General features: G+C 38.2%; 1 protein-coding gene across 1 annotated transcript in view; it reads left to right on the forward strand.

Moving 5' to 3' along the window:
• LOC130019802 (myosin-IIIb) overlaps positions 1 to 13251 on the forward strand; it is a 410050-nt gene that overhangs the window by 277842 nt on the left and 118957 nt on the right. The window contains exons 11-17 of the mRNA XM_056110474.1: positions 2010 to 2106; positions 3189 to 3305; positions 3799 to 3903; positions 5694 to 5777; positions 6556 to 6758; positions 9767 to 9865; positions 10625 to 10739. Of these exons, the coding sequence (XP_055966449.1) occupies positions 2010 to 2106; positions 3189 to 3305; positions 3799 to 3903; positions 5694 to 5777; positions 6556 to 6758; positions 9767 to 9865; positions 10625 to 10739 (820 nt within the window). The remainder of the gene's footprint in view (positions 1 to 2009; positions 2107 to 3188; positions 3306 to 3798; positions 3904 to 5693; positions 5778 to 6555; positions 6759 to 9766; positions 9866 to 10624; positions 10740 to 13251) is intronic.

The following is a 13251-nucleotide window of genomic DNA, read 5'->3' on the forward strand; positions in this document are numbered from 1 at the left end:
GTCACCTGAGCATAACAAGGTGCATCATCTTGAAGACCCCCAAGCACTCAGAGTGGATGTGGCCCTTCAGGTCCTCATTGCTATCACTGCAGGGCCCAAGCTGCATCATATTTATGAACCTTTGCAATGAACCACAAGCATAGGTGGCCAAGAATCATTTGTAAGGCCCCCAAATCTCCAGAGCACTATTCAGTCAGATTCCTCAGAAAACCAAAAATCTATGGTATAATATTTTTACAACTAAACTTAGACTTTGTACTATATTCATGGATATATATCATATATTTATGTGTGTATTTGTGTGTGTGCATATATATATATGTGTGTGTGTGTTTATTTGTACATACATATATAGATAAATAGAGAGAGAGAGTACTAAAATTGATAAGGGGCTGGAGATGTAAAACAATTGCACATATGAGACCCTGGATTCTATCCCCAGCACAAAAATTAATAAATAATTAAAAACCATAATGGCATAGAGTGATACCCACTAACTATAATCACTTAGGAGAGGGAAATTGAAGGAAATAGAGGTCATACAAGGGTCTTTTAAAAAAATTATATGTGGATTCCTGGTCAAAACAGTGGTGGCACAGTGACAAGTGACAGAGCTGGTGGAGGAACAGCAGCTCTCAGTGCTCTGAAAGCTGATGGGGTCAGAAAATTTCTGTGTGAGTGAATATAGGCGCCTCTTGGATATTCTGCCTCAGGGAGAGCTCTATTAAACGAAACCAGTCTGTCAAACGCCTGAAGATTGCTGGCCCAGAATGGGACTTGTGAGGATGGCAGCAGCATGGCCTCCAGTGAGTGGAGCTACCATAGATCTTGGACTCTCATTGCCCATGCTATGGGTAGTGGCAGAGTTTTAAAGTGACTGAATAGGACTCTTCAGGTCCAACTCAGCACAATGGCAGAGCACCTATCTGGGAATTGGTGGTGGTGATGATGGAGTAACCCAGTTCCCGGCATGGGGTCCTGGAAGCAAGTCTCCAGTAGGCCGGCCCTACTGCCATTTCTTCCCTGGACCAAGCTTTGCTGCCCATAGCATATTATGGTGGAGGATCATCCAATTGCCTACTGTTTGGTAACCAAGAATGGAGGAGTGTGCACCCTGGTCAAGTTCTTCTGGACTTCTGGCTGTAGTCCACCGAGAGTACCCAAGCCACAAATGGTAGCAGCCCTGGTCCCTGTCCTGTCCCTGATGCAACTGCTGCTGCCATCACCACTGAGGCCCAGGGGTTGCGGGGCCACTGCAGAATCAACTTGGAAGTGTGAGGCAAGGGCATTGGCAGCCTGTTGGTGCCCCCGAGGCTCCCTGACACCCCCAAATTAGCTATGCCACTGGCCAGATAATGACAATTCAGGGCCAAGTTTTCAGAGAAATTAAATCACTAAAACTAAGACATGCAGGAGTTACATCCACAAACCACTGCTGGCTCAGCCATACAAGCTCATTTATTGGCCTTGCTTTAGAGACTTATAAATAAATCTCAAAAGAGATCAAAAACTGCAATTAATCTTGGACCTATGCAAGACGGAACAACCCAGGGCACATCAGAAGGAGAGAGTTAGTTCAGTGCCTGCCCAAATAGAGGCCCCAGCAGCAGATTGCTCCCATAATCCAAAATCACCACCATGCCCCTGGCTGAACTCCACTGTCTTGGGATGGATCTGTGAGGAGATGTTTATTTCTGGAAATGCTTTTGTTGACATGAAAGGAAAGCTAAGTAGTATTTTAGGGGCCCTTTTGGTAGACTGCTCACCCAGCTAGAAGGAAGGCTAGAACTCTGGAGTGCACCTTATCCACTTTGACACTCTAGCAATAGGGAGTGAGAGCCCAAACTTGGGCTGAACTTGATTACTTGTTCTTTATCCCTGTTTCTGAAATCTTTGAACATGGTCATGTAACAAGACTATGAATGATTTATTCTCAGCTCCTACTTTCTGCTACTTTGTTTTAAAAAAAAAATTGTTCTGGTGCTAATATTCTCTGGATAAACTCCTAGGCATGAAAGAATGCATACCAGAAGACCCTATCATGTGAAAGATGCTGAAAAATTCTGCCTTGAGGATGATTTGGTCAATCTAGAAGTTCTGGATGAGGTACTAAACATTTAGTAGATAATTCTCACCAATGACGTTATTTTACCTGAATGGTCTATTCTTTCTATTGTATACCAGATTTTTCTAAGATCAATGTAATTTCAATTGTGTACATAGCCTTGGGGTGAAGGTTTGGAGCATTTGCTTGCTCTAACTATGATTCTGTGTTGTATTCATTTGTAAAATTTGAAGGAAAAAGGGATTTGATTTATCTGATCAAATACTTTATATTATGGGTCTAAAAAGTATATTAGCTGAAATTATTTTACATATTTTGTAAAGTACAGCTTAGGGATCAGAGAGATTGTACAGGTATTAGGTACTTACCTTGCATGGAGCTGACTAGTTTGATACCTGGCACAATCTATGCTCCCCCGAGCACTGACAAGAGTGATCGCCAAGTACAAAGCCAGAAGTAAGCTATGAACTCTGCCAGATATGGCCCAATCTTCACTCCCTACCAAAAAAAAGTACCTTCATATAAGGTAGTTTTTCTTCATAAAGAAAAGCTTCATTGATGCCAAAAGTCTTGTTGTTATATAGCTTGAATTCTAAATTTATGAACTGTGATAATTCCTATTAATATTTGCATGTTTAATAGTGCTGTTAGTTGCTCTGACTTCTTTTTGATGATTTTAACTCTGGGAACCCTCATTGCAATGCCTGAATCACCAAAGTGATTCACTAAAACATTTTTAGACTATATTGTCATCACATGAATCTTACTTGAAATTCTTTAAGAAATGAAGTTACTGTTTTGCCTGTGCTTCTTCAATAGAAACAGCCTATTAAATAAAATTCTAAGACCTTTTGATTGGCAAAATGAGTTTTTCTATGATAAGTGAAATCTTTTCTGGCTCCCTAACCATCTTTTAGGAAGTCCTCAGTGGATCTATTTCTTCTAGTATATTCCATTTTTTTCTTCTTTTAAGGAAATCTGTTAAGTTAGGATCTTTAGGATTATGATATATTTAATTTTACTACCCTTACCTTTTTACAGAAAAATATTCTTATGTGAATAAATTTGTTGCTATATTTTTTAGAAATAATGTTTACTATCAATGTCATTGTCGCCTTATTAGGATACCATTATTCATCAGTTGCAGAAGCGCTACATGGACTTACTCATTTATACCTATGTGGGAGACATCCTAATTGCCTTAAATCCCTTCCAGAATCTAAGCATATATTCCCCACAGGTAAGATATATTTTAAGAGTGTTTTACACTCAGGAAATTAAAAACTACAAGGAAGGGAAAATGAAAAGAAGGCAAAAGTGAGAATAAATTTATGTACTCTAGGAGTGTATACCTTAGAACTCAAATAATTAATGCACCACAGAAGCATTCTTACATATGGGGAGTAATTTTTAAAATCAGAACAGAGCAATGGGAACAAATATCAATTTAGTGTTTACCACATGCCTAATGTGCTTTCTTCATACCTTGCTTCCCTGGTTAGCCCTGTGAGATTTATACTATTATTAAGCCTGTTTTGCTACTCAGGAGAGATCATGACCAGGCTAACATCCTTGCATGAACTCCTGGAAGCCAGTAAGAGAGTACAGGGATTTGAACTAGGGTTTCGAGGCCAGGAGCCTGTGTTTTATGGATGTCATGATTTCACATTTCCCTCAAAGATGAGAACTTGCATTTGTATTAGAAGGTTATTTAAATGATTCCTTTTCTTCAGTTTTCCAGGCTGTATCATGGGGTGAAACGTGCCTCAAACCCTCCTCACATATTTGCCTCAGCAGATGCTGCTTATCAATGCATGGTCACTTTTCACAAAGACCAGGTAAGAATTTGCTTCTCTTCTCTAGTCAGTCACCCAAGAAGACATACTCCAAGTTCTTCCATTGCTTTTAAACCTACTGAAAATATTCATGATGATCACTGCTGCAGACTCAAAGGAATAAGAAATGAAAGAATAGCTCAATGGGGGGGGGGGGGCGAGTGTTGACAAAAAAACAATAGTAGGAGAATATAAACAACCTTTGTGAGAAAAGTGAAATAGTCACATCATTCTCCCCCCTAAATTTCCATATAGTTATAATATGAATATGAGAACATAGAAAAGTTACTGAGACATTTTCGTGGATTGGGTGAAAACTGAGCAAGCCTCAAACTCAATACTAGTTTAACATAAAGCATACTCATATGTTGGAACTTTCTGGACTTCTGAGTCCCAGTGATGATACCAACAACCTTTTATCCCTCTTTTGCTTTTAATAGATATGTTTTGTTTTGTGTCTTTATTCTGTTTAAAATAGAATTGATTTGGTGAGAAATATATATGTGTACATTCCCTGGGACCCATGTAATTCCAGTATTGAGTTAGTTGAGGAGTAGAGAAACCTATAACAATTTCAGTTACAAAATAGAGAACATGGATTCTCCATGGGTTCAAGCTTGGCTTCTTTAAAGGCTTATCTTTCCCAGAGATTGGGAAAGTCATCGATTTTATACAGAGAAACTAAATGGAAATAGATACATGTAGTTCTCAAGTTGCTGCAGGAGGCACAGGGGATAAGGCACATGTCTTGTATATGGTCAGCTTCGATCCCCGATACCATAAGGTCCTATCACCAGGTATAGCTCTGAAAGCTCCCAAGCACCATAGATGTTATCTTGGTCCCCAGAGCTTCACTGGATTGTCCCAGAGGCAGAGCAATACCATTATCTTCAGAGCCCTTGCTCTGAACTGTGGGCCTAGTTAGAAGTTAGAAGAGGTCCCAGATTGAACCATCTCATTAGCACAAACTGAGGAAGGTCCAAGTGATCCAAGTAGGAGAATAAAAGATTCTCCTACTTTTATCATCACTCAAAGTTTCAGAGGTTTTAGGAGCTCAGTGCCAGAACTAGAGACCAAATTTAGGCACTTTGATTGTACCACACCTACTAATCTCCTTTATTCAGAGTTCCTAGAAATCAAAGCTAAAAGACCAACAATACAAAAGCAGAGTAAAAGAATATAGACAAGAGAAGAATATATGGAGAAGGGAAATACGGATAACATTAAAGGTAGAAACATGTTCACTCTTATTCATAATAGAACAAATTAGAACCACCCTGAGATGCCACTTTCTGCCTATCAGATTGACAAATAATTCAGCTTACACCTCTGGTCAGATGCAGGAGAGCAAGCACTTTCATACATTGGTACAGTCCTCAGGAAAGTCAGTTGATACTCTCAAATTTTATTTTATTTTTTTGTATATTACATTTTAAAACCCTTTCCTTTTGATTTTACTGGAAATCAAACATGTACATCATGCATGCACACCATGCATTCATCATTCAAAGATATTTATCTTTTGTTCCAACAGTCCCATTCCTAGGAATTTATTCTATGGATGAACCTCCCTACAAATAGAATGGTCTGTGTACAGGGTTACTCATTGCCATATTGTTTGTAGAAGTATAAAGAACCCCTCTGAAAATATTCATCAATAGTGTTACATCTATATAATGAATAACCAATTGTGAGTAGGTTACATATAACAGTGATGCTGCAGTATAAGGCTCATCACAGAAACCTATGCACTGTGCTATGATTCATCCCTGACACCCTGTTTTCGATGTTAGTGCATTGTCATCAGTGGAGAAAGTGGCTCTGGGAAGACCGAAAGTGCCCACCTGATTGTTCAGCATTTGACTTTCTTGGGAAAGGTATTGACTCTTTGCTTTTTGTATTATGGCCAGAAGTCCCTTCAGAGCAACTGCATATATAATAAATGATTTAAATAATGGGTTTTTGTTAGGGGTTACCAAAATACATTCGATCTTTATTATGTTTGCCTCCTGATAGCAAGGCCTCTAAAAATGTCAACATGCCAACATTTTCCCATGTAGAAAGGAAAATAATGCTAGAACAAATTTACTAGCTTATTGACAATTAATTTTTCACGTTTGCAATGTCATAAAAACATTTTGCCTTGTAGTAGTAAAAGTGGTAACACTAGTAACAAGATTAGAGAGAAATTTTAAAGAAATTCAAAGATTAGAAAATAGAAATATTTGAATAAAAGTGGTGGGAAATAAATGATTTCAGCTTGGTGAAATAGAGTGAAAGAATAAGCTTAAAAACTGTCTAACAGTTATTCTCAGAATTGGTGTGTCATTAAACTGAGAAAAATATTAAGGAATAGTTTTTGCAAATGAGATTTATTAAGGATTGTAATGAGTGACTGAGAAAAGTTACAGATTTCTTCATTTAAAATTCATCATTTTATCTGTTAAGGATTTTATGTTAATTGGGACTGGATTAAAAAAAAAAAAGGTCCATTCCTGAAGAGCTGCTCAACTCTTGAAAAAATGCTAAAACCCTTGCTAATTTCCACCCTGCCCCCAAACTACAGTAATTTTGTGAAGAAGGAGGGGTGACCTAGCAGTTCAGTGGTTGTAATGTTTCTGGAGACTCCTTTTAACTGTTCTCTGTTTGTCACAGGCCAATAACCAGACCTTGAGAGAGAAAATTCTGCAGGTCAACTCACTGGTGGAAGCATTTGGAAATGCTTGCACAGCCATCAATGACAATTCCAGCCGGTTTGGAAAATATCTAGAAATGATGTTCACACCAACTGGTGCTGTAATGGGAGCAAGAATCTCTGAATATCTCCTTGAGAAGTCCAGGGTTATAAAGCAGGCAATGTAGGTATAATATCTGGATATCATTCAGATTTCTTTTCAGGAATTCTATTTTAGTTGTTTGGTTTGGAGGTGAAAAGACACACCCACCATGATTAGGGTTTACTCCTGGCTTTGGAATCAGGGATGACTCCTGGCACATTCTGGGGACCACATAGGATGCCAGTGATTGCCATATGCAAGTCAAGCACCCTGACAGCCATACTATATATCCAACCTTCTCTTTGTGAATTTAAATGGATCATTTCACCCTTATTCTTAGCCCTCCATCTGCCTAAGAGCAAGGAATCATTTAAGCAAAGAATAAGTGGTATTTTCTAGCCTTGAAGATATTTAGAGGCAGAGTGCAAAGACAGGGAGTATTTTGGGATTGGCATATCTCTTTGTGAGATTTTTGTTGTTGTTTTGCTTTTGTATTGAATCACCTTGAGATGCTCAATTAGGGTTTTAGTCATAGAATGCTCCAGTACTCATCCCCTCACCAGTGTACATTTCCCACCACCAATATCCCCCAGATCCCCTGCCCCATTTTCCTCCTCCTCCTCCTGCTCCTTCCTCCTTGTTCTCCTCCTCCTCTTCCTCCTCTCTTTATCCTTCTGGGCATTACTATTTGCAATACAGGTACTGACAGGTTAATATATATATGTATATATATACATATGTATATATATATAAAGGTAAAGGCCCTCCCGTTGATCGTCGATTTGATCGAGCGGGCCCAGTAACGTCTCCATTGGAGACTTTGTTGTTACTGTGTCTGGCATATTGAATACTCTCAGTAGCTTGCCGGGCTCTCCAAGAGGGGCGGAGGAATCGAACTTGGGTCGGCCATGTTGGCCGCGTGTAAGGCGAACGCCCTACCCGCTGTGCTATCGCTCCTATATATATATATATTCCTTTACCTACTTTCAGCACTCAATTCTTAGGATAGAGAGGGAACCACTATGACAATGTTAGTTGGAAATGATCACTCTGGACAAAAATGGCACATACCTCTTTGTCTAGAGCTGGTTATAGCAAGTGGAATCAGGCAACCAGGCACCACTGCATACCTTAATAAATCATTTGAGGAATGGGAAGATAGCCTAAAGGACTGGAACACAAACTTTGCATTTGAATGGCTAGGTTTGTCCAACACAATGTCATTGGAAGTGATACCTAAAAACAACAAGCCATGAGTAGCCTCTGAGTATCACCTGGTATGGCCCCAAAACAAAAATGAAAAATTATTAGGTCCATTATATTAAAACTTATTTAATTAAAAAACAATGCAACACTGATAATATTTCAGGTGTAAATTTTCCCCTTACTTAAAGGGAATTGGGAAACAAAGTGAAATATAACAACAGATATTATTAAGATGAACTGCTCTGGGTTTAAATGCTGGCTCTTGCATTTACCATGTGACCTTGAATATATTACTCAGCCTTCTATGTCTCATCTGTCAAATGGAGATGCTACGAGTGCTTACCTCATGGTTTGCTAAAATACTAATGAGATTGCTTCTATAAATGACTTTAATTGAGACCTGGTCTAGAGCTGGAGAGATAGTACAGCACGTAGGGCACTTCCCTTGCACATAACTAAACTGAGTTTGGTCCCCAGCACTCCATAGGGTCCCCTGAGACCTGCCAGGAGTGAGCCCTGAGCACAGATCAAGGAATAATACCTGAGGACACCAAGTAGGGCCCCAAAACAAACAAATAAAAAGAGAAACAAAGGAAGTACCTGATGTAGTAAATGTTGTCAGAAGGCTTATGTCTAACTTATATTATTACCAGGACTGCTACACTTCAGACTTTCTCAGGAGTAATGCTCTACTCAATCATTATTCAATAATGATTAGATTAGATCTGAGTTAGATCCCTGGAAATAAATGGTTCCAAGCACTCAAGAAAATAAATATATAAATAAACCTAGCCAATCCTAATAAGGAATGAAAATCACATTGAATTTATACTTTGGATGTTCATAGTTAAAGCCCAGAAAAAAATAATAATTATATGCCTTAAAAATACATTAGGATTGAAAGGACAAGATGGATCATCCAAAGTCAAGGCCACTTTAAATGCCAAGACATATATCCTCTAGTTTTTTGCCATAAATTGACTCAGAGTAGCACCAGTTTTATAGGAATTCTCACCAGGATAGGCTTAAAGAAGGTGGGCAGTCAGAGACCACAAGGTCTGATAACACATGCCATTTTGAGTAACTGTTGGAAAAATACAGTGTTGGAAGATGGAGACTTCAGTTCTGGGACCCTCATTGGTCTTCAACTTGCTCTGTTGTTACTGGAGAGTTCCTGAGTGCTAGGGGTTTTGGTTGCTCTAGGCTGGATATCATTGCCTGTGAAGCAGCATGGGCTAGAAAAAAAAACATAAGGCATTTGAACTGGAATAGAGCTTGAAACATGTGTAATTTCAACTGTTATCTATCCTATTCCATTCTTTAAAATCTCCTGCTTCTTAGTAAAGATACACATGTTTTATAATGTAGCATTCAGGACTGGATAGCACAGGGTTAAGTAACTTACCTTTCATGGCCAACCTGAGTACAAATCCTGACACCACATATGGTCCCTGAGCACTGACAGGCATCATCCCTGAGGACAGAACCAAGATGAACCCCTGAGCATTACTAGGTAAGGCCCTAAAACAAAGCAAAACAGGCCTCCCCTTCAAGCCTTGAATATGTATCTCACTTGCTTATCTCTACCTATAGTTGCTTTTTCCACTTTCTAAGAGAGGAAGAGAGCAACCTTTCTAAATAAGTTTCATTCAATAAAAACTGTCTTGCTTCACCAAAAAAAAAAAGACATTGTCATGATTACTATACTAATTTTGTCTCTATTATCTTCTGTAGTTGGGTTTTATAGTTTATTTAGTTGCCTGAAAGTGCAAATTTGCTACAGAATAATAGTCTGCAAGGAAGATAAATGATGGAAATTACTTACACCACAAGCATTAATAATATGTTATTTAATGTTCCCTCCCTCTTTTTTCCCCCTTCAGTGGAGAGAAAAATTTTCATGTCTTTTACTATATTTATGCTGGTCTTTATCACCAAAAGAAACTTTCTGAGTACAGACTTCCTGAGGAAAAGCCTCCTAGGTAAGTATTAGGGAACTTAGTTGCTCATTTTTAAAGCACTTATTATTACAATTATTTTGACAATAGTACCAATAGTATTAGTTTATACTTGCAGTGCTATGCTCCAACCATGCTAATCGCCAGAGAGCCAAGATGGCTCCACCCTCGAAAGAGAAGTCCCTTCTCCCACACCACCCTTTCCTCCAACCTGGGCATCTTTAGATCACAATTCTATTAACTTTATCTCTGGGTTGGTTTTGTTTCTTTATTTTCCACTTATGAGTAAGATAATCTGGTATTTGTCTTTTTCTTTCTGACTTACTTATATAGCATGTTTGGGGGTAGCACATTGGGCAGTGATTGGAGATTGCTACTGGCAGTTTTTGGGGATACAGAGCCAGGGATGGAACTCAGACCTCTTGCATGCAAGTTTAGCCCATTGAGCTATCTCTCCAACCTCTACTTGTTAATTTTTTCTGAGTGTGCAACTAGAGATTGATAACATTCAGTAAAAAAAGAATTGTTTTTTTCAAAACTGGAAACTCAGAATTTATCTTAAATGCCTAAAATGAGATGGCAGTAAATTAATCTCATAATTTGAATTTTCTAGAAAGTTTAGTCACAGCCATTTACTAATCATGGATGCCATTACTCTACCACAATACCATAAGGTCAGAGTAACACTCTGGAAAAGAAGTAGCTCAATGACCCCTGAGTCCAAACCTCTCATATTTGGGGTGCCAAATCCCTGCTCATTCTGTTTGATCATATTCCACTTAGGTACATCGCTGATGAAACAGGAAAGGTGATGCATGACATAATCTCCAAGGAGTCTTTCAGAAGACAATTTGAAGCAATTCAGCATTGCTTTAAGATTATAGGTTTCACGGACAAGGTAAGCGATTGTCAAGAAAAAAAAAAAGACACTCAGAAGGTAAATTCATGACTAGAGCCATAAATGTTCTAAATTGGTGCAAACCCTTTCCTTTCAAATGTCATTCTGGTCAAGACCTTGTAAGGTCTTGCTGTTCAAGGTGTGATCTGAGGACCAGAAACACTGGCATCTCCTATGTGCTTGTTAGCAATGTAGACTGCTGGATTAATCAAGAATGACTGAATTAGCATCTGTATTTTAACAAGATACCTCAGTGAACAGTAAAGTCAAAGCACCTTTGTGACATGCACCTATAAAGTGTTACTACTGCCAACAATTCAGTACCGCTGTGTTAAAATAAAATTCCAAAACAATACTGTCCCTATTTTGAGTTGAAACTGATCCCATCCATTAAGGTGAATTGTGAAATAGGAATACAGAAATATGTAGGTTACACCCAAGACACAAAAATGTATTTATGCAAGTAGCTCCTTGTACTCCAAGACAAATTAATTTAAGCCTTTCCAACTTTCTTGTAGTCACTTCCTTCTTGTGGTATACAGTTGTACATTATTAACCATAGCCGTAGCTCTAAATGCTGTACTTCTCTTATCATACTAGATACAAGCTGTCTCTATTAAATGTATGGCAAGGGTGACAGAAAATATTTATAACCCCAGGCTCAAATATTACTCTGTGATACATTTATGTCATAGTTTCTGGGCTTTGTGCCATCAATTTTGCAAAATATACAGATTCTTTTGCTTTGCCAACAAGGGAGGTGAATGATTAGGAGGTGGGTGAGAGTATTAAATCTTAAGGGATTAGATTACAAACCACTCAAGTTACCCTGAGACACCCACTCTGGATAAAGCATTGCTTTTGTAATCCAAAGAGTTTGGCTTTCTCTTCTCTCCCAAGCAGCGTTGACTTTGGTCATAATAATACCTTTCTTCTTCTTCCTAGCCAGCTGTTAATTTTCTCTATTGGCCTCCCACAGACTTAAAACTGACAGTGGAAAATCCCAAAGGTCAGATAAAAATAAGAACATATTTCCCTTGGCTTCTTAGAAGAGGGCAATTAAACAGGTTCCAGCATTGTATAAAGGATCTTTATGGTTATTAATTTATAGAGCAGGGTATTATCAAAGATGCATCACCAGAAGAGTAGAGATGGCTGTAGGCCATTTAAAGTCGCCTGGGTCATGTCCATGTGCTTAGGGGGATACTTCCTTAAGAGAGCACAAGGATGTTAGAGAAGTCAGCCATGGGGTTAATACTATTTTACCCTCAATAAGTACAAAGGTGATTTAGGACACTGGGAAGCAGCTAGTCTTGGTTCTAACCAAAGTACACAATGGCACTTTTCTAATATTAGAAACTTACGGCCACTAATTTTTAAAAAGTGCTGGCTTAAAGAAGTGAAATTTAAGCAAAAAGAAATTAAAAGAGGTGTCCTTGAAATAAGCCACTGTTAATCTTTCTGGGGAAAAGGCACTATAGGAATAAATGAAGGGTTAAATGAATAAAAGTGCAAAGGAAGCCTCATGAAAGGTGGGTAAAGTTTCTTAATTCATGCCTGGTCTGAACTGTTCATGATAACCGTGTTGTACTTGTGTGCATATTTGTGTGTATCTTCAACATATCCCACATTAATTTGTACTGAAGGTAAACCAAATCATGTCAGTTAGCAATCTAACTTTGGAAATGAAAAGGAGGTCCATCTTATTTTTCTGACTCTGAATTCTTTTTATATATCTTTATATAATCCATTTTTGCTAGGTTTACTACCCAGTTCACTTTACGTTTGTAAACTCTGGTTAGTACCTTTTTCTTTCTTTCCATTTTCTTTTCTTCCTTAACTTTTTGCCAGGCCATTTTCAGCAGTGCTTCAGGTAAGAGGCAATTTCTGTGGTGCTGAGAGGGGTGTTTTGAATTGAATCCAGGGCCTCAATCACTTAGACTACCCCCTGACCCCTGAACTCAAATTATTTTGACTAAAAATTAGAAAGACAGTAAACATAGTCAGCAACAGATGCTAAGTTGATATAACAACTAAGCTTATATAACAACTTTGTTTTTTCCTGTGGGATATTTCCAAACCTTGCTGAAATGAATTTGTTGAGTCAGTGATGACTTGTGGTCTCTCTTTTCTCATAGATCATTAGCTTTTACAGAATCTCTTCTAAATACTTTAACAATATTATGAGCAGTAAACTCAAAAGCTCACTAATATGCATTTGGGGGCATAAGTATTAATTATGGAACACCAGCCCAAAGTATCTGAAAGAACTTGAATTTATAGTAAAGAAAGTTCCCTGTTGGAAGGACTCTTCCTCTGTGAAGAGTCTTCCCCTTAAGGGAAGCTTTAATTTAATTTAATTCCTCTTCCCCTTAAGAGAAGCTTTCAAGGAATAAGGGAAGGATTGGTGGAGTTTATACCTGAAAACGTCTAATGAAGATCACTGTTTTCCATTCCTATTATTGGAGTCAAATTCATTTTTAATATTCTTATCTTTCTGTTGTATAAGTAT

The sequence above is a fragment of the Sorex fumeus genome, unplaced genomic scaffold (assembly GCF_029834395.1).
Source record: "Sorex fumeus unplaced genomic scaffold, SorFum_2.1 ptg000009l, whole genome shotgun sequence".
NCBI classification, from domain to species: domain Eukaryota; kingdom Metazoa; phylum Chordata; class Mammalia; order Eulipotyphla; family Soricidae; genus Sorex; species Sorex fumeus.